The sequence below is a fragment of the Hibiscus syriacus genome, unplaced genomic scaffold (assembly GCF_006381635.1).
Source record: "Hibiscus syriacus cultivar Baekdansim isolate YM2019G1 unplaced genomic scaffold, ASM638163v2 tig00001478_pilon, whole genome shotgun sequence".
NCBI classification, from domain to species: domain Eukaryota; kingdom Viridiplantae; phylum Streptophyta; class Magnoliopsida; order Malvales; family Malvaceae; genus Hibiscus; species Hibiscus syriacus.
In genome coordinates, this window is record NW_024061874.1 from 3,777,071 (window position 1) to 3,798,345 (window position 21,275).

General features: G+C 33.9%; 1 protein-coding gene and 1 pseudogene across 2 annotated transcripts; one reads left to right on the forward strand and one right to left on the reverse strand.

Moving 5' to 3' along the window:
- Nucleotides 1–3,920: 3,920 nt before the first annotated feature.
- Nucleotides 3,921–9,019, forward strand: LOC120127471 (probable boron transporter 6). 2 transcript variants are annotated; one of them, XM_039145389.1, is made up of 13 exons: nt 3,921–3,973; nt 5,400–5,505; nt 5,603–5,685; nt 5,879–6,071; nt 6,199–6,337; nt 6,433–6,598; nt 6,706–6,872; nt 6,961–7,134; nt 7,236–7,331; nt 7,424–7,540; nt 7,629–7,948; nt 8,111–8,390; nt 8,626–9,019. In XM_039145389.1, the coding sequence occupies exons 2-13, from the start codon at nt 5,402–5,404 to the stop codon at nt 8,773–8,775; spliced, it is 1,989 nt and encodes a 662-aa protein (XP_039001320.1). In that variant the 5' UTR covers nt 3,921–3,973; nt 5,400–5,401; the 3' UTR covers nt 8,776–9,019. The 2 variants fall into 2 exon arrangements, with proteins under 2 accessions (XP_039001320.1, XP_039001323.1); XM_039145392.1 differs by lacking the exon at nt 8,626–9,019 and adding an exon at nt 8,493–8,516 and having other exon boundaries at nt 8,111–8,450.
- A 216-nt stretch (nt 9,020–9,235) lies between these two features.
- Nucleotides 9,236–11,996, reverse strand: LOC120127493 (annotated as a pseudogene).
- Nucleotides 11,997–21,275: the final 9,279 nt, after the last annotated feature.

The window sequence follows — 21,275 nt, forward strand, 5'->3', positions numbered from 1 at the left end:
CAATTCTAGAACAAAGAAAGAGCACTAAAAATAAATACAATTGAGCACAAATTGTGTTCTTGAAAGCAAAATGAATATTGAATGGATGTTGGCTTGAATTGCTCAAACTTGATGTTTAAGGCTTTCTCTCTTGTTTCTTTTTTCAATTCTTTTTCACCAATGACTTCAAGACTTGTTTAAATATACCTCATATCAATTCTAGACATTGGGGATGATCATGGAGTCAATAAAGCCGTTATAGTGTGAAATCCACTTGAAAAGTCTGCTGGAAGCGTATGTGTATCGGTACTCCTTCATAGGGTATCGATACTACCTGTATAAAATTCAAATATTTTGACTGTTGCAAACCAACGATATCGATACTGGCCAGGGAGTATCGATACTACTATGTAAAGTAGTATCAATACCGGTCATGGTATCGGTACCCTATTTGCATTATGTTATTTCTCAGAGTCAAAAACAAAGTGGTAGTGTCTGTATCGTTGGCTATGGTATCGGTACTACTATATATAAGGGCATCGATACCCAAAATGGCTTCGATGTTTGGGGGTATCGATACTGTTAAGGCAGTATCGGAACTACCCTATTTAAAACTCAATTTTGACTTGATTATGATTCGAAATACTTTGTAAAAATTGTTTCAAAAATATTTAAAGTATAAATCTCAATTTTTCATTTAGTAAGGAGTAAAAATTGATATTTGAAAACTTGGAGTAATATTTGTAATATTCGAATAATTAAATCGAAAATAAAATTTGAATCGAATATAAAATCTTAAAATTCATTAACATATTTATTTGTTATATCGAAATATCAAAATATTTCCAACATTTTTATTATAATAATATTTTTATATGTATTTTTTATATTTTTATTATAGTTTAGATTGATATATTTTATATATAATAATAATTTTTCAAACAATTAAATTTTAAATTCACTTTATCTTTTCATGCATAATGTCTATAATAAACATTTTATTTTTTTTCAAACTTACTTTTTAACAAACAATCCGAAACAGGTAAATTTTAAACTGCACTTTTAAACAACACTTTTAAAAATTATTTTCTACTTCACTTTTAAAAGTCAATTTTCAAAAATTCTATCCTATCCTATGGACTTTTAATCAAGTATTGTGAATTGAGTTAATTAATTTGGTTTGAACTGATTTTTACTCAGCTTAATTGAGTAATATATATTTGTTTTTAAATATATTTTAATATTTTTAATTGAGTTAATGGTTAATTAATTTTTAATATGAAGTCAATTAAAGACATAATATATAATATAATTAGATAATTGAAAATTGAAAATTGGCTTACTGACATTTTTATCTTTTAAATTAAAAATATCATTATAATCATTTTAATCCTTAAATATTTAAGAATTTTTGTATGTATACTCAGAATATTACAGTTTTATAATTAGTTATATATTTTCAATAGTAATTTCATGTATCTTTTAATAAATTTTTATCTTCAATTTGTTTCTTGATGCATGAAATAAGTTATTTTAATGGTTAAAGATACGATTGTTTAAAAGTCTAAGGTTTGAGTATCAACAACTACTTCGTATTTGAGTGTTCATTATTAAATGATTAAGAATAGGAGTGTTCAAATTCGGGTACCCGGGTCCTCGGCTACTTGATTGGTCGGCCTGTGTCCTGGCCCGGATGTTAAGGGTACCTGGTAATTAGGTACCTGAATTTTGCGGGTACCCGTAATTCGGGTAATCGGATACCCGATTTTTTTTATCATTTTCGAATTATTAATTTACAAAAAAAAAACATACACAAATTTAAATGTTCGAATTACACACTCCAACATATAAAACATAGAATTTAAAAGTTCGAAATACAAAATCCAATAATCCAAAATATAAATAAAACATACCCTATTTTTTAATTTTATTAATTTAATTTAATATATAAAATTATTAATAATTAAATATGTAATATTATTATATATAAAAAATAAATGTAACTGGGTACCCAAAAAAATTTAATTTTGTGACCCAGACCCGACTCGGGAAATGTCGAGCTGGGTACCCAACCCGAAACTTGATTTTTTTTAAAGTACCCAGATTTTTTAACCGGTTCGACGGGTCGGGTCATCTGGGTCGAGCTTTTTTAAACACCCCTAATTGAGGGTCTTTTAAACATGTACTACCACTTGTAAAACAACCTAGATTAATAAAAAAATTTATCTCCTGATAAAATAATCAGGTTCGGTCAAGGACAGACGTATGATCTTATGTTAGGGCAAAATTTTGAACTTATAAAATTTTAAGGAGCGAAAATAGATTTTCAATAAAAAATACATAGAAAAAAATCTAACTTTAATTTTAAATTTTTACCAGAGTGACCTCCCCATTTAGGTCCATCCCTAGGATCAACTCTTAGGGAGAGGACCTTACGATTCCTTAATTTCTATATTTATAATTAGTTCTCTTAATTTTTATATTTATAGTTAGACCCTTTAATTTTTACATTTATAAATGAGGTATTATTTTTTTAATTTTATAAAATTCTCAATTTTTGATTTATTTAATTTTTCAATTTTAAATTAAATTTAATTATATTTTTTTTAAATCTCATTTTTTTAATTTATCAAATATTATTTAACTTTTAGTCTTTTCCATCTCAATTTAACGATAAAATAATTAATTATTTTTCATTTCTTTATTTATTGTTCAAAATCAAACTCAATATCACATTCACATTCAATTTTTTTCTTACTTATTCTCTTTTAATTTTATTTAAGGTTTTTTATTAACAAAATAATAAAAATAACATGTTTAACAAAATTTAATAATTTTTATATGATTTATTATTATAATATTAAATTAGTTGTTCTAAGTAATGAGATATATTTTTGTTTTATAAGTCTATTTTTAAGGTTTCACTCTAAATAATGGTGGAACTAAGTGGAGAAAGTAGGGCCATGGCCCCCTCAAAAATTGAAAATTCAATTTTAGACCTTCAAATTTTAAAAAAAAATTAATTTGTCCCCACAATTTTTTTTTCAAAAATGAGCAATTCAAAAATTTAATAATTAAATTAAAAAAATTAAAAGTGCAATAAAAAAATAAAGCCAAATTCAATGAAAAATGATGTGAGTTACTATTCTTTTTACTAAGAACTTATAAATTCCCATTAGCATGCGAAAGCATCAACTCAAAATGGAAAACATAGTAATTATTTTTATGGGTAGATTACACTGATTATTACTGAATTTTATTATTTCTTCTATTTCATTCATTATATTTTAAATTTTTTCATTAAATTTAATATATTTAATTTTTTTGTTACTCTGTTTTTTTCACTAACAACTATTTAAATTGATTGTTATATAGATATAAAATGATTTTTTTGGGTAAAAATTTTATTTTTTTAAAAAAAAATTCATTAAATTTAATATATTTAATTTTTTTTGTTACTATGCTTTTTTTCACTAACGACTATTTAAATTGATTGTTATATAGATACAAAATGATTTTTTTAGGTAAAAATTTTATTTTTTTAAAATGACATCATTTCAATGCTATTAATTATTTAACAACAGAATGACAAAAAAAATTAAATGTATTAAATTTAGTAAAAAAATTAAACAAATTTAAAGTATAATGAGGGGGGAGAAAGAGTAAAATTAAGCAATGATGAGTGTAATTTAGCCCTATTTTCAGGTACAATGTTTTTGACAAAGTAGCTGGCAAAATTTTGGAGCTTTCCTGTAAAATAATCACAGAAAAATAAAACAAGCGAGTGAAAAAAAAAATGATGAAAACATCTGTTGGTATAAAGGGACAGTGATGGAACTCTCCCTCTCACCCTCACCTCCTCCTCTCTGCGAGAACTGTACACCGGCAAAGTTTTAGGAATTTAAGCTTTCATTTTCATTCTTTTTACTTATTTCAACAGAGCACAGGAAGTAAAATCTCAGTTGGAAACTGTCTCCGGCGCCGGAGTTTCAAGGTGCGTCACCGTTTTCTTTTCCATTTTCATTCCGGTCATGATACATGCACTTCTTTTTCCCTTTTGGATTTAAACAAGTTTTTACGTGCATTGGCTTTGAAATATAGAATCATAACATTGGGGGGGGGGATTTTCAACTGTGAGCAACTTCTTTGTTGGTTTTCCATTGGATATTTCCCCAATGTAGAAAATTTGGGTTACTTCCCTGCTTCTCTATTGAACTACTTTTTCATTGTTGAATCTTCATTTCCTTGCTCTTCCTCGTAGTTTATATTTTTCATATTATACTCTCTCTCTTTTACCATCTGGGAAAATAAAATTTGTGAGTGAAATATTATGTTTTGTAGTTTTCCATGAAAATTTTTTGGTAGCATTCCGGGTTCTTTAAATTGTTCATTTTCCTTTCGGAGATTCTGGGTTTTTTTAGTTTTTATTTGTTGATTCAGCCTGCCATTAACCATTCATGAGTGAGTCCCAGGGGTATTATGCGTTTTCTGTGGCATTGTATTTATTGTAGTAGCGGACATAATGAATGTTATTGGCTATTGCGGTTATCGTTAGCATTACGGTAGTAAAAAAATTTAAACATTTTTAAAGGAGTTGATTTTTCTTTTAAAAAGGAGCTGATTTTTTGTTTTAAAAAAAGTTTAAAATAGCAGAACAAACCGCGGTCTGCTATTGTCACAGTTGGCCTTTCCCCGTTAAATTACGAGCTTGACAATTAGTGTGATTTCACTTCAAGCTGCTATTTTCCACAAACAATTTCGGACACCGCAGGTATTGCTACATTGCGGCCAGTGGCGAATGTAAAGCATAATCAGGGAGAACAGCTTAAATCCGAATTTCTTTATATTAGTTGTCCATTTTACTAGGCATTCACCCTTTATTTGTGTCCAATTTCAATTATTATTATCTACGTTCCCATATTCAAAATATTTCTAGATCCACTATGGGAACCCTCAAAACTATTTCTCGATCCACCACTAAGAGCAGCCGCTATTCCACTGTCCTGCCGCTATTTAAATTAATCTGAATGGTTGTTTATATTTATTGTTTTATGAGATGTCTAATAACCGTGCCAGCATGGTACAGATCAAATTGTTTTTATATTAGCTTACTTTTGGATGGTTCTGCCATATTCATTGACATTATTTCTTGTAAATTACAGATCATATGTATCCCATTAATTTTGGTAGTTGATTCTCACTTCTATCATGCTGTTGTAACATCACTGTCATTTGTCTTCACAAAATCCACATGCAGACATACGTGTTCTCTTTAGTGTGCTACCATGTGATTTACCAACTTCCTAGAGACATTTTACACTTTGCACTGTTCCGCCTATGTTTTGGATACATGTGTTGCTGTCATTTTAGAATATAAGATTTATGCAAAAAGCTTTTTGTTTTTTACCCTGTTGAATCAGTTATGGGAAACATGAGAAGTCCATTCAAGGGGATAATCAAAGACATCAAGGGTAGAAGCAAGTGCTACAAGCAAGACTGGGTCAATGGATTTTGCTCCGGCTTCCGGTATGTTCTTCGTTTCGATGTTTTTGGCACTGCATTATGTTCCACTTATGAAGATATTTTCGATTTTGATTCATATTTCACCTATCATTTCTACCAGGATATTTGCTCCAACTTTCTATATCTTCTTTGCTTCTGCTCTTCCTGTTATTGCCTTTGGAGAGCAACTGAGTCGAGATACAGGTACTGCATTTGTTTTGAGAATGTTTAAAAGCTAGCCTGTTCTAGAATGAGGTTATGTCAATGCAAATCATCTCATCTCAAAGATTATTATTGCGGGATGTTAGTGCCAAAAACTCATTTATCCTATTTTTTTCTTGAGTTTATGGCTTTTCATGAATAAACCTTGATACTGTTTACGTTTTTCTTGTTTCAGATGGTGCCCTGAGCACAGTGGAAACATTGGCTTCCACAGCTATTTGTGGAATCATTCACTCCATTTTAGGTGGGCAGCCTTTGTTGATAGTAGGTGTTGCGGAGCCAACAATTATCATGTACACTTATTTGTACAATTTCAGCAAAGGAAGGCCAGAGTTGGGCCAGGAACTCTTTTTGGCTTGGACCGCATGGTAACGGATATCGTTCCCTCTCTTCTTCTTATTGTAATTTTAAGATAATTGTTTAACATTCTTCAAGATTTTGATTCAGTTGAAATGATCTTATTGTTTAAGTTCGTTTCTTTCTTATCTTTCCCAGGGTTTGCGTATGGACAGCTATGCTGCTCATTCTTCTTGCTATATTCAACGCATGTACCATAATCATCAGGTTTACAAGAATTGCAGGAGAGCTTTTCGGCATGTTAATAACTGTCCTTTTCCTTCAAGAGGCTGTTAAGGTATTGAAATAACTTATGCAACAAAAAATTTGCAATGTTAATAATGATGGAATCACATGGTTTAACCTTGATAGTTATAAATGTTTGGATAATAGGGAGTGATCGGTGAGTTCAATGTTCCCAGAGGTGAAAATCGTAAGTTGGAGAAATATCAGTTCCCTTGGCTATTTACAAATGGGTTGCTTGCAGTCATTTTCTCGTTTGGGGTTTTATTCACGTCCCTAAAGACACGTAAGGCAAGATTGTGGCGTTACGGAACAGGTACACCGACTCACTAACCGGGATTTACTGATTTGTCAGTTTAGATGGATATGATTTCTGAAACTTTTTTCTTCTTTAAATCATGTTCTTAATGGATCTACTTTCAGGTTGGCTTCGAGGTTTTCTTGCAGATTATGGGGTACCCCTTATGATCTTGTGTTGGACAGCATTGTCTTACACGATACCTCAACAAGTTAATTCCGGAGTTCCCAGGAGGCTGTTCTGTCCACTTCTTTGGGAACCCGAATCATTACATCATTGGACAGTAATAAACGTAAGTTGTGATTCAATTACTTTGTCTGTTCCATTTCCGCAGGTCTTATGTTGTCGATATCTTATAACTGAACCGCTTCTTGTTACAGGATATGGGAAAGGTACCAATAATGTACATCTTTGCTGCCTTTATACCAGCAGTAATGATAGCAGGTCTATACTTCTTCGATCACAGTGTTGCTTCACAGTTGGCACAACAAAAGGAGTTCAACCTTAAGAATCCCTCTGCTTACCATTATGATATCTTATTGCTAGGAGTTATGGTAATTAATTCTTCCGCCGTAGTTGTTACCCCTTTTTTTCACAAGTTATATGATTCATACTAATATCAAGCTTAAATTCTTCTTGTCAATTTTGGTTTCAGACTTTGATTTGTGGATTGCTGGGACTCCCTCCTTCAAATGGGGTCCTTCCACAATCTCCCATGCACACCAAGAGGCTCGCCGTTCTCAAAAGACAGGTTAGACGTCGTACAATTAGAAATTGTTCCGACAATTCTTTTATGATCTCCATCGATTTAGCTTCTTAGACTATGCAATTCATCGATTGCAGCTGATTATGGAAAAAATGGTAAAAAGTGCCAAGGAGGGCATATCGCAACTAGCGAGCAACTCAGAAATCTATGGAAGGATGCAAGCTGTGTTCATAGAAATGGATGTATCTTCTGCTGTAAGTACTGCAGGCTTGTATACGTACGTATGCTCACAAGCATATTTGATTTGCTGCAAGACTTACTATAGCATAATTTGGATTGCAGCCTACTTCAGTAGATAAAGAGTTGAAGAACTTGAAAGAGGCTGTAATGAAACGTGACGATAGGGAGACTGCAAAAGAAAATTTTGATCCTGAGAAGCATATTGATGCTTATTTGCCGGTTAGAGTCAATGAGCAAAGAATGAGCAACTTGTTGCAGTCATTCCTCGTTGGCCTTTCATTATGTGCTCTGCCTGTAGTAAAAATGATACCTACCTCGGTACTATGGGGATACTTTGCCTACATGGCCATTGACAGCCTCCCAGGGAACCAGTTCTGGGAAAGGGTGTTGCTTCTGTTCATCACCCCCAGAAGACGTTACAAGTAAGTCGACATACCTTAAAAGTAAACTTAAAATACAAAACAAGCATTTTATGAAGATGGTTGATTTATACAATGATATATCATATAGAAGCAGTAGTATAACTCTGATAAGAAACTGAATTTGATGGTTTATGTGATTTTGCATCTTATATCTTCGAACAGAGTCCTTGAAGGTGTTCACGCGTCATTCGTTGAGTCTGTACCTTTCAAGCCCATTTTGATGTTTACACTCTTCCAATTGGTATATTTTCTGGTATGTTTTGGTGTGACATGGATACCTATAGCCGGAATACTGTTTCCACTGCTGTTCTTCCTCCTCATCAGCATCAGACAGCACATCCTTCCAAAGTTTTTCTCACATGAATATCTTCGAGAACTCGATGCTGCTGAGTACGAAGAAATTGCTGGCACACCCCGTAGAAACTTAAGTTTATCATTCAAGGTACATCTTTTTCGGTTCTTCCTCGTAATCTGCTGTTTTAGAACCAGAACAATATTTCCATTTGGTTTCAACCTGTCATATGAACTTATGGGAAGAGTTTCCTCTCCATAACCAAAATCTTACCGTAAATGACGTGGTTTTCCTTTTGTACTCTAGTACCGTTCGAGTCATGGAAACTCTTTTGGCTTAAAAGATTTTATGCGGTTTGTTCACATACTTGGTAATGTTCAAACAGGAAAGGGAATCATTTGATTATCACAGTGAAGGGACTGAAGACAACTTTTCTGATGCTGAGATATTGGATGAAATGACAACCCACAGAGGAGAATTGAAGCTTAGAACCGTAAGCTTTAAGGAAGAAAAGTTACATCAGGCTTATCTTTAAGTTTTAGTGTTCGACGAGCCTGCTATGACGTAGGACGCCAATTTGTAATCATCATCCTCGGTTTGAGTGAAGCAAACGATCATAATCCTAACGAGGAAATGTCCACGAATGTTGCCTCTTATATACCCAGTTATGTACCAGAAAAGCTGACAGAAAAAGGATTCAACACTTTCTGGCTAGAATATTAACTGTGAAGTTAGGTACTTTTCATGTTGGAAAAAAAATGGAAATGCCAATTCTTTTATTGATTTTATCATCAAATTATGTTTTTTTCCCTTCTAGATATAATGAAAAAGATTATGTTTATTTTACTTTCTCTCCTTCGGTATTTTGATCGATGTCCCACGGCATCAGGCAATGATGGAAACCCTTGCCTTTTCTTCCTTCTCAAGTCATTAGTTTCTAGTCAGAAGCTGGATGGGCGTCATAGAGTACCAAGTTACATGTTGAAACAAGAGTTTGGCCAAGAAATAACTATTTGGTTCCCTGTTTCGAGACTGAAAACAATGTTCAACTAGCTGGAAATGAGAAAACTATGCAGGAGGTGAGGTGAATGTACTGAGAATTTTGAAAAAAATTATTTGAATATGTTATTTTGACAGAGTAAAATTTTCCATCCCCTGTTCTATGTTACATTTCCCTTCTCCTTCCGATGGTGCAGACCGAGTTGAGAAAGAGAATCAGGCCAGTGGTTCCTTTGAGTCTTCCCAAAAGAGACAGATGAAGATATGAATCAGTCCCTGTCAATCATCACAAAGGATATGTCAGTTTGAAATCTGGTTATTTGGGTTTATATATGAACAATCCTTTGATTGTCGCTTTCGACTTTATATTAAAGCGCCGGTGCCGGATTTTAATGTCGCAGGTAATTTTATGTGTTTAAGCGATCAAATCGTAGCAAACTACACTCACCATATCCTTCCATAGAGATTACTTGAAGATCCCCTCCAAAATACTGTGCATACAAGCGGCTTATAGGTATTCCGTAACTATATCCGGCCATTGTTACTCTATCATCCGTTCCGAGAGCCTATGGCAGTGCTATAAAGGTATGTGAAAATCTTGGGAAGGCCTTTTCTTGGTATCCCACCCCCTTCATCTAAGATCTGCATTGCCAGTTAAGACCTACTTATGATGCTAGTCAAAGACCAAGAATGCATAGTTCATCAGGCATGAGAAGCTTCCTTTATGGTCACATCCTCGATTCCCTCGGCAACTATTATTGGAACAGGCGGTGCAACTTTATCCGAATCCATAAAACGCTCTTGGACAGCACGCAATGAGTTCTTGACCAACTCGAACACCATAAGCTGCAAATGTGTTGGAACGTACCTGTTATGCAAGAAAAACAGACGATACATGTGACTGAAAACAAAGGATTATCGATTACCATATTAATGACCGAACAAAAGACACACGACGGCTTGGGAGAATCCATGATTGGAAGTGTATATAAAATCAACTTACGGAAACGTAAAACTGGGATCACCATAGATAACGATATCAGGTGCAGTCCCGTATTCTCGCAAGCAAATCGCACGAGCTCTTTCGCTAGCATTTCGTGCCACTTCCACTGGAGACATTTTTGTATGTATACAGCCAACAACATACGGTGAAGGATTCGGCTTATGCAACTCGACATGCTGCCCTGGTTTCACCAAAATTTAAACATGCAGACAGTGCTGACAACCAGCTCCAAGATACAGATAATGAAGAAGAGAACAATAGATCTATCACACTAAAAGTAATGAAGTCAAACCAACCGATAAGCATGCAAATCCCAATTCTCGACATGTAAAACCGATCTAGAAACTGATGAATCTCGTCGAGATCCTCGTAAATGATCTTCGGATCCATGCCTTTCTTCAACTGTTGAACCCCCAAGTCCATCGTAGGCACGACGTTGTTGTGTCTTACCTTGATAGCCTTGATCATATGTGTAAATTCCTTCTCGTCATTTATATTCTTGATCTCGGAAAAATTTCTCATGTCACGGAAGGAATCAATGTACCAGAGAAATCATCAGAAATCAAAGTAGATAACTTAATCTCTCCCCATCTCTTAACTCAAATCGAACAAATCCCTCACAGAACAAGGAATGCAAGTATCAAAATGTTGACAGAGGATGCAGAAACTTAAAGTAAATGCTAACAATTTCTTTGATTCCATTAGCAGTTAGCAGCAGCAAAGCAAGGATAGCACTGGGGTCACAGTATTACTAGGGCCGCATCGAAATGTTTTAAAAGATCGTGACGCCGCAAACCGCATCTGCAATATAAAAACATAGTTATTTTTAAAAAATAAATCACATCGTAATGTCCGCGAACCCACAACAGCAACATCGCAGCTGCAGTTTAGTAGTATGATTGGGGTTCATCCAAGACAATGAATTTCAAAGGCAAGTCAAGTGGGAGTTGAAGTTTGGAGTTGAAATTCAAAGACCATTTTTGGCAAAATGAAAAACCAAACTCAAAACAAAGCATTTGGGGTTCATCCAAGACATGAAATTTCAGAGGAGAAAAAGAAGAAGAAGAAGAAACGAACCTTCAAAACAGCAGGCTTGTCAGAAAGGCCATAAGGGAGGGCACCGAGCTCAATAGCTCTGCTGGCAATTCTGATAGGGAGCTCCTTGTGGAGGAACTGGCCGGAAAGCAACAAGTTCCGGTCCGATGGATTTGACCCGAACTCCATCATGTATCTCAAGCTCACCCCGGTCTGCTTCATGTAACCCCATTTATGGACCTCGTCTATTAAGCTCTTGGAAAAAGACTCGTACGCCTTCTTAGCCGCCATCACCAACGCTTATAATGCCAAACTAACACACATAAACAACATTGGAGGAGAAGATGAAAAATCAAAAACCAAAAAGAATAATATTAACACCCAAAACAAGGAAAAGATTGGGAATATAAATTGCATTTCATTGACTAATAATGTAAAATGCTAAAGAAAAAATGGTTTTTACAATTGCAGGCGCCAGGGGGGAGTCTTCTATCCTCTTGTCCTCTCTCTCCAGCTCTGCCTCTATGTTGTAATGATTAATGAAAAAAATATAATTTTTACGATATGAATTATGACAATCATAGTATATTCTCAGAATTTTAACGTTGATGTTAAAAAACCAAAAGAGAATGAAATCACCATACCCCCGCGAAAACTGAAAATCTCTGTTCCTCTTGTAAATGGTGAGTGGTGGTGGTGACTCAATCAATTTAGCTTTATAACACGAAATATGCATAATTTAGTTTTTTTTTAATTAATACAAGCAAGGGGGAAATCTACAAAGTCCGCTGTTTAAGTTGGTTTGTTGGTTTTATTTATTTTAAAAAATAAAAAGCCTAAAGTACATAAATGGTCCCAACTATAGGACACTATTTTATTAAGTATTTCGACTATTAAAAGTTACAAAATAGTCCATTTATAGGGCATTACTTTGTTGAGTCCCTTGAGTATTAAAAATTACAAAATGGTCATCTGACTATTTATATATTCTAAACATGTCATTTTTCTTTATAAATTTGATGACATTCTGAGCTAGACGTTAACTTATTGACTAAGATATGATAGTCATTTGAGATTTGAGGATTAGATTTGATCATATCACAGTCAGTAGGTAGGGTTGTAAACGAGTTGAGTCGAGCTTGAGTATTGTAGAGCTTGACTCGACTTGACTCAAAAACTTATGAACTTAAAATTATGAAGCTCAACTTGAACTCGAAATAAAAAAGTTGAAGCTTGAATCAACTCGAAATCTCACGAGCTTAAAATTTTCAAGCTCAACTCAAGCTCGAAAAAACTTGAACTAAAAATATTCTCAGACTTAGTCGATTGAAGCTCAAACTCTAGCAGAAACTTAAACCTTAAGTATATGAAAGCCTTATATTGTATATTTTTAAAAAAAGAATAACATATAAATGTTAATATTATTAATAATTTAATTTAAAAAATCTAAAATTTAATATATTAATTTTTCAAGTTGTTCGACCACTCTTAATATTATTCTCTCGAGGGACTGGCCGCTGCTCTTGCAAAGCCTGGCTATGGAGGACACCAAGGACAGACTACAGGGGACGGTGGAAAAGAGGTGTTGCAGCCGCCTTTCTCCAAGCCTTTCTTTTGGGTATTTTCTTTTTTCTCTTCTTTTCCTCTCTCCTTTTTGAAGATGTATAATGAGATATTTATAGTGGGAATTTCTAGGGTTTAATGTTCTCATAAATTCCCTAAATACCTTTGGTTTCATATCATTGTGTGAATAAATTGACATTTGGCAGTGGTCTCAAATTCTTAGTAAGGGCAGGGGTTCATGTGAGGTGCGTTGGATAGTTAGACATGTGACGTCAGTAATTTTATCTCGTACTACGTCAGACTGATGAGATAAAACTTACCCTAGCAAGAAAATTTGTTCCTCAATGTCTCCATCTTCTGTTCCATTGACCCTAGCAAATTAATTTGTCTAGGCAAATAAATTCTTCCTCAATCATTTCCTGCATCATCGCAACCAACAAACAACCCTTCTCCTCAGCAGCATTAGTTTAGTTAAATAAACTTTGCCTCAGTAAAACTTATCCACCACATGAAAATATGTCATAAATGCAACTATATACAACTAAAATGCTATGTTAATGGCTTTTAGACAATCAATAACTTAACTAAAAAGACTTAAAATATAGTATTTTTATGGAGTTATCACACCCCAAACTTAAGTTATTGCTTGTCCTCAAGCAATTGATAATGAGCAATAGAAAAATGAAATGTTATGGCCAAGTCTAAATCAGGAAAGTCAAGTGGTTTAAAATTTCAGCTCTCAGCAACAAGTTTGGCCTTAACATGATAGACTAACTGAGAAGTCAAGTACCTTTCCCTAGGCCAAGACTCTTTGTCAATGTGTGTGCGTGATTGTATCTAGTCTATGCTTAACAAATTTAGAAAACTCCTAAGAGAGTTCTTTTGGTTTGCCAAGCCATAAAATTGTTCATTATGCACAGCTTCACTCCTTTTTATTCAACATGTAACTTCAGTTTTTTTATACTTCTTCAAGGGGAGTCAGCTCATCACACCTACCGTCCCACACTCTAGGTGAAAGGGAGCATACCTTCCACACCCGAGCTAGTCACGTATAGTCATCTTGTGACTGCTTTCATTCACTCATGTGCCAAGGCTACCATTTATTTAAGGGAGTTGCCAGGTAATGTCGTCTCACAGAGGAGTGTCCCTCTACAGTTATGCCGAGGCATTTATTTGCAATTCAACAAAATTCAACACGCTAAGGAGTTCAACTTAATCTTTTCAATCATTTGATGTCACGATCCGCAAAAGTTTTATCCTAAAAAATTTCTAAGTACCTTAAGCATAGAAAACATACAGACGTGTTAAAAGAATCACAAATAATCAAGTCCTAAGGTTGGTTCTATCCTCCTCATCAGTCATATACAATAATTCTAGCCAAGGTAAAAACAATTTCATCATCGGGCATCATCAACTTATTCCAATTAACTAGCCTAATCATAATTAATGCCATAACAAAAAAAATTCTACTAAACATTATCAATGCAGATGACTAAGTATGAATAATACCTCCCCCAAACTTGAGGAATGCATTGTCCTCGAAGCATGAAGACTAAATTAAAGATGAAATGCAGTGCAAGGTACCTTGACTAACATCTACTTTGATGGTGGTGGGGTTGTTTTGCGTAGATTCCTCAGGTGGAGAAGTCCAAACGTGATTGGTTGTCTTCTTTAGGCGATGCTTGATCAGAGTTATTGCAATTCGCAGTGGCATTTGTGAAGACGGGTGGACATCATTAGCAATTTCATTGTTTGTGCCAAAACCAATTGAGTCTTCTTTCTAAGTGGGTGCAGCATCCATAGGGGCTTTACCCTTGTCCACATGCTTGGGAGCCTATTCTTCTAAAAACTAATATTAAAAGTAAATAAATAAAGAAATAAAGCGAAGAAAAACAAACACAAAAAAAAAACAAAAAAAATAATTTTTCCATGATAAAAAAAATAAAGAGGGTGGAAGGGATGCAAACTCCAAACATCCTGAATTAATATGTCAATTTGTTCGCATTTGATTGGAGCACCAGTATAGACCAAAATGCCCCACACATATAACAGTTCCACCTTCAAAATATTTTGCCCTAACATTTGGTGTCTTTCACATCTGAATTGTAAGACCTTTGTAGTAGTCATCTCTCCTTTAAAGTGCTATCCGTATGAAGCTGAATCGCAGTGCAATATGATCTCTTTGTTATGTTTCTTCAATGCTTTTAAAAGATTGCTACAGCTAGGAATATGTATCACTAACTAATCTTAAGTATCTAAGTCTAATGATATAAGCAAGGAAAATATGCAGTGGCAAATGGTATGGACAGATGGAAAAAGTTTACCGAGGTAAGAAAAGTATGAAGTGAAGGAAGCAAATAAAATTTTTCATGGAAAGAAAAATATGATATAGTAAATAAAAAAAAGTTGCTAAGGTTAAAGTTGTCAAAACTCTAGAAATAGACTGGCAACCTTACACAATCAGACTTCAAACGGAGCACTTGGGTTGGATTTGCTATGGCGACAAATTATTCTATGTCTATAATGATTTAATATGCTATGGCAATACCACTCAACGTGAGCTACAACCCTTGGTTTGTAAAACTGTTGCTACGATAATACCCCTCAGAGTAAATTGTAGCTTTTAGCCTATCTTACTCAAGTGTTTACCCCTTTTAGTCGAATGAAATCCCCTCATTATCTCTAAGGTGGATTAGAACTTCACTATCCCGGATTAATTCCCTTGTTCACGTAGATCTAACCTAACTATCTCGATATTAGGCATTAACTCCTAAAAAAATGGTGATCTCTCAAAAGCTCTTACAAAGACTAGAAATTTTTTGTCATGGCACCAGGAAGTCTCTCAAAAGCTCTTATAGTGCCAAGGCAAAAGATTAAAATAGTGAACAAAACAACATTTAGCAAAAACATACTGAATCATTCAATAATAGTAAAATAAAATATCATACAAGCATTTCCAAAACCAAATAAAACAATTTATGGTATGGTTAACATCATCCCAAAAATATTCAGTAAGTACAAGCCCTCAGAAAAATAAAAAATGAAGAACAATGGAAGAAAAACTCCGAGAACAAAGCTCTGATGTGACATCATACCACCACTATAACTACTTTAGCGCACCAACCTATCTTGAGGGCCTGGCCGCTGCTCCGGCAAAGCCTGGCTATGGAGGACACCAAGGACGAACTAGAGGGGGATGGTGGAAAAGAGGTTCTTTAGCCACTTTTCTCCAAGCCTTTATTTAGGGTATTTTCTTTTCTTTTTCTCTTCTTTTCCTCTCTTATTTTTGACGAGGTATAATGGGAATTTCTAGGGTTTAGTGCCCTTGGAAATTCCCTAAATACCCTTGGTTTCATACTCATTGTGTGAATAAATTGACAGCTAGCAATGGTCCCAAATTCTTAGATGGGGCAGGGGTTCACGTGAGGTGTATTGGATAGTTGGCCATGTGACGTCAGCAATTTTATCTCGTACTACGTCAGACTGGTGAGATAAAACTTACCTTACAAAGAAAATTTGTTCCTCACTGTCGTCGTCTTCTGTTCCACTGGCCCTAGCAAATTCATTTGTCTCAGCAAATAAATTCTTCCTCATTCATTTACTGCATCATCACAACCAAAAAATAACCCTTCTCCTTAGCAGCATTAGTTAAGTAAAATGAACCTTGTCTCGGCAAACTATCCACCACATGCAAATATGTCCTAAATGCAACTATATGCAGCTAAAATGCTATGTCAATGGCTTTTAGACAATCAATAACTTAAGTAAAAAAACCTAAAATATAGTCTTTTTATAGAGTTATCAGGTACTGATACCAAAGGTAATAAAAGCATCGATACTCTCTAGGTAGTACCTGTTGTTTTCCAAATTGTTCAAATTTCATAATGCAAAATAGGTACTGATACTCAAAGGGATACCGATACTAATTTACACAGTGACATCGATACCATGAAGCATAGTATCGATATTAGTCAAGTCAAACGGTCTTTAACGTCTAGTTTATTTAAATATTACAAAGGTAGTACCTATACTCATTAAAGGAGTACCGATACTCCCTGTTCTAAGCAGTTTTATTTTACTGAAAATTAATCCCCAATGGCTCCATAATATCCCAACGACTAGAAATGACAAAAAACTCATTCCAACATATAAAAATAAGTTGAGGACACTTGAAGAAGGTTACCAAAACACCTATCCAAGCATTCATACACAAGAGAAAAGTTTTTCAATCTTTATTTTATTTCTCTTGTAAATATTTGCATTTTTAGCTTAATTGTATATCCTTAGATTTTGTTTTTGTTAGCTTGAATCTTTGTAAACACCATACTTTTGTGAGGTTTACTTTTTTTACATCTTTATTCCTTTTGAAAAGGGGATTGGTTCTAGCTTAGCCTGTGAAAAGCTAGGGAGTTGTAAAGGTTATCTCTTTGTCTTGTAAAAAGAAAGAACAAATTAGTGAATTTGTTAGAAAATCCTAAGTGAGGAGCTTAGGTACTGGATGTAGATTTGGTTGAGAAGTTAAACCACTATAAATCCTTGTGCAAATTGTCTCATCTTTATACTCTTTACTCCCTAAACTCAAAAAGGCAATTCACCCCCTGTTGGAAAAATATTCGGTTGTTCAATTGAGCTTCATCGAAATCCCAACAATTGGTATCATAGCTTGACTTATTAGAAGGTCTAACAACCTTGAGGCGATCATTTAAGAAGCTCTATCGACTCCCGACACAAATGAGAAGATAGGTTCAACCTCCGATTCTTACTACATTGAAGACTCTCAACCGGTCAACAAGCCACCTTATTTCAATGGAGCAAATTATGCCTATTGGAAGAATAGAAAAATGCTCTTCATTCAAGCCAACGATCTAGGAGCTTGGAACTCAATCTTGAAGGGATAATTCATTCCAACTAATGATATGGATGATTGAAGTGATGGAGAGAAAAAGAAGGTCCAACTCAATGCAAAGGCTATGCATATTCTATTTTGTGCATTAGGCCCGGATGAATATGGAAGAATCTCCTCTTGTTCAAATGCCAAGGAGTTATGGGACAAGTTCCAAGTCACTCATGAAGGAACCAATGAAGTGAGGGAAACCAAAATTAGTCTTTTCAACCATAGCTGTGAGAATTTCAAGATGAAACTGGATGAAGAAATCAAAGCTATAACGGATATATTTTCCGTGATTATCAACGGTCTCAAGGGATTTGGAGAAGTTATCCCTAATGAGAAGCTTGTGAGAAAGATGATCTAGTCTCTCCAAAAGTCTTGGAAATCAAAGAAGAAGGACATTATCGAAGCTAATAACCTAAAGTCACTCACTCTTGATGAGCTTATTGATTCTCTTCTCACTCATGAGTTGATGGTGAAGGAAGAAAAATAAGACGAAGAAAAGAAAAATAAGAAGAAAAAGGAGGTAGACATTGCCTTCAAATCCACCAATAAGAGTAATCTAAATTCAAGTGACGAGGTGGATGAAGATGAAGAAGAAAAGATGGCCAAGCTCTTTAAAAGTCAAGAGATTCATAACTTTTAAGGAAGTAAAGCATGAATCAAGCAAAAAAAAAGTCCTCTGGTACGCTTCGAATATCAAAGAAAGGGGCATGTCAAGTATTATTGTCCCCTCCTAAAGAAGAAGGGATCAAGTAAGAAGAAAGCATTCGTGGTTACTTGGAGTGATGAAGATGAATCCAATGATGAAGATGAAATAACCAATCTATTCCTCATGGCCATCGAAGAAGATTCAATGGTAACTTCTAACTCTAGTGAATCTAATTCATATTCTTTTAATGAGTTACAAGATGCATATGATGAATTATTTCTGGAGTTTGAGACCATGAACTCCAAATATAAGAAAATAATTTCAAAATTTAAAGTTGAAAACAAGAAAAAGTTGATTTTGAAAAAAAAAATTGAAAAATGATTTAGAGCCTTCAAAAATGAAAATTGAAAATTTTGAAAAAGAATGTTTTAATTTAAAGGTTAAACTTGAATGCTTAACAAAAGAAAAGACAATCATTTTAAATAATTCATATAATTTCATAATGAAAAATTGCTCACATTGTCATTATCATGGTCACAAGGAATATACTTGTCCATTAAATAAAGGAAAACGTTGGGTTCCTAATGGAACAAAGGGCATTGAAACTAACGTCCAAGGATCCAAAGCAATTTGGATACCAAAATCCAATTAAATGTCTCTTGTAGGTATGTGGGAGCAATGGTGATGAAAATGAAGATAATCAAATGCTCTAGCCACACTGGAAAAGGAATGGGTAACCTCTAAGCTTATTTTGATTTTCTTGCATAATTGGTTGCTCATTCAGTTTAAGCATGCATGAGTTTTGATTTTAAATGATTTACGTTTTCTATCTCATGTATGTTAAAAAGATCTGTGATGAACATTTTTTAATGTTTTAAATGATTTTTCATAAATATCTGTTCATCATATTGAATTTTGGTCAAAATTCATTTTAATGTTTTGTTTTTACAAATTTTAATTTTTGACCTTAATTTAAATGTTTATGCATGTGAATTATTGCAAATGATATCTCTCTAACAATTGATATCAAATTTTCAAATGCAAAACATTTTTTGGATAGCTTTATGCACATGAACTCAAATACAAAAAATTGCTATTGCATAAAGTATATTAGACTTGGATATATTGAATTTCATGTGCTACTAACATGTTTGTTAATCATTGTTGAAATTCAATGTCTTTTAAGTGTCAAGCTTTTAAAGTCAAATTTTTGTTTGGAATGCTTTTATTGAGCGGGAGCTTTGATTTTTCAAATGATTTATGCTAAATTTTACCACTTATTCTCCATTGTTATTTTTGAACTTTAAAGTTGAGTTATTTTTTATATAACAAAAAGGGGAAGAAGCATGTGTTTGAAAAATTCAATTTCAAGAATGAAAAGGGGGAGCTTTAAAATTTTCCAAAATATGTCTCTTTTTCATTAAATATTTTATTAAGGGGGAGTTTTGCCCAAGACAATTTTTCAAATGTTATGTTATATTAAAAAGAGGGAGATTGATGAACTATATTTTATAATATTTTGATATAACAAATTAAGACAAAATGTCTTTGGACTTGATTGAATTTGTTCAAAGTTTTCAAAAATAATTCAAAGTCCATTAAAATAGAATTTGAGCACAAAATTGTTTTTCCAGGTACGTAGTACCGATACTGTTCTTACAGTATCGATACTACATGAACAATATCGATATTGTTCATGTGGTACTGATACCAAAGTTAATAGAAGTATCCATACTCTCTAGGTAGTATTGATACTACCAATTGTTTTCCAAATTGCTCAAATTTCATAATACAAAATAGGTACCGATACTCAAAGGGGTATCGATACTACTTTACAAAGTGGTATCGATACCATGAAGCATAGAATCGATACAAGTCAAGCCCAACAGTCTTTAACGACCAGTTTATTTAAATATTACAAAGGTAGTATCGATACTCATTAAAGGTGAACCGGTACTCCCTGTCCTGAGTAGTTTTATTTTACAGAAAATTAATCTCCAACGGCTCCAAAACATCCCCAACGGCTAGAAATGACCACAAACTCATTCCAACATATAAAAACAAGTTTATGACACTTGAAGAAGGTTACCAACACCTATCCGAGCATTAATACACAAGAGAAAAGTTTTTGAATCTTTATTTTCTTTTTCTTGTAAATATTTGTGTTTTGAGCTTAATTGTATATCCTTAAGTTTTGTTTTTGTGAGTTTAAATCTTTGTACACACCTTCTTTTTTAGAGGTTTTCTTGTTTACATTTTTATTCCTTTTGAAAAGGGAATTGGTTCTAGCTTATCTTATGAAAAGCTAAGGAGTTGTAAAGGTTATCTCTTTGTCACGTAAAAAGAAAGAACAAATTAGTAATTTTGTTAGAAAATCCTAAGTAAGCAGCTTAGGTAGTGGATATAGACTTGGTTGAGAAGTCGAACCACTATAAATCCTTGTGCAAATTGTCTCATCTTTATACTCCTTACTCCCTAAACGCAAAAAGATAATTCACCCCCTCTTGGCAAAATATTCGGTTGTTCAATCGAGCTTCATCGAAATCCCAACATATATCATTTCCTCCCTGTCACCAGATCTGAATCGTTGGATCTGAACCAATCAAACGGCCTAGATTAGAAAGCAGATAGGGCTTTCTTGTAACCTAGGAAATATATTCCATGCCGTATAATGCCAACCATAGTTTGGACCGTTGGATTGGTTCAAATCCAACGGTCCAGATCAATTGAATACAAAGGAATTCAATAAGGCTCAATACACTATGTACAAGAGAAAATGGAAAAATAAGAATGAAAGACTTTTTTCTCTTGATATTTAAGATTGGATAAGTGTAGTAACCTTCTTCAAGTGTCATGGAGAGTTTTATTATGTGGAATGAGTTGGTAGCCGTCTAT

Coding starts and splice junctions, on each gene's coding strand:
- LOC120127471 (XM_039145389.1), top strand. CDS start 5,402: ATGGGAAACATGAGAAGTCCATTCAAGGGGATAATCAAAGACATCAAG. Junction 5,506..5,602: donor GGATTTTGCTCCGGCTTCCG/GTATGTTCTTCG, acceptor CATTTCTACCAG/GATATTTGCTCCAACTTTCT. Junction 7,135..7,235: donor TCTTATTGCTAGGAGTTATG/GTAATTAATTCT, acceptor TTTTGGTTTCAG/ACTTTGATTTGTGGATTGCT.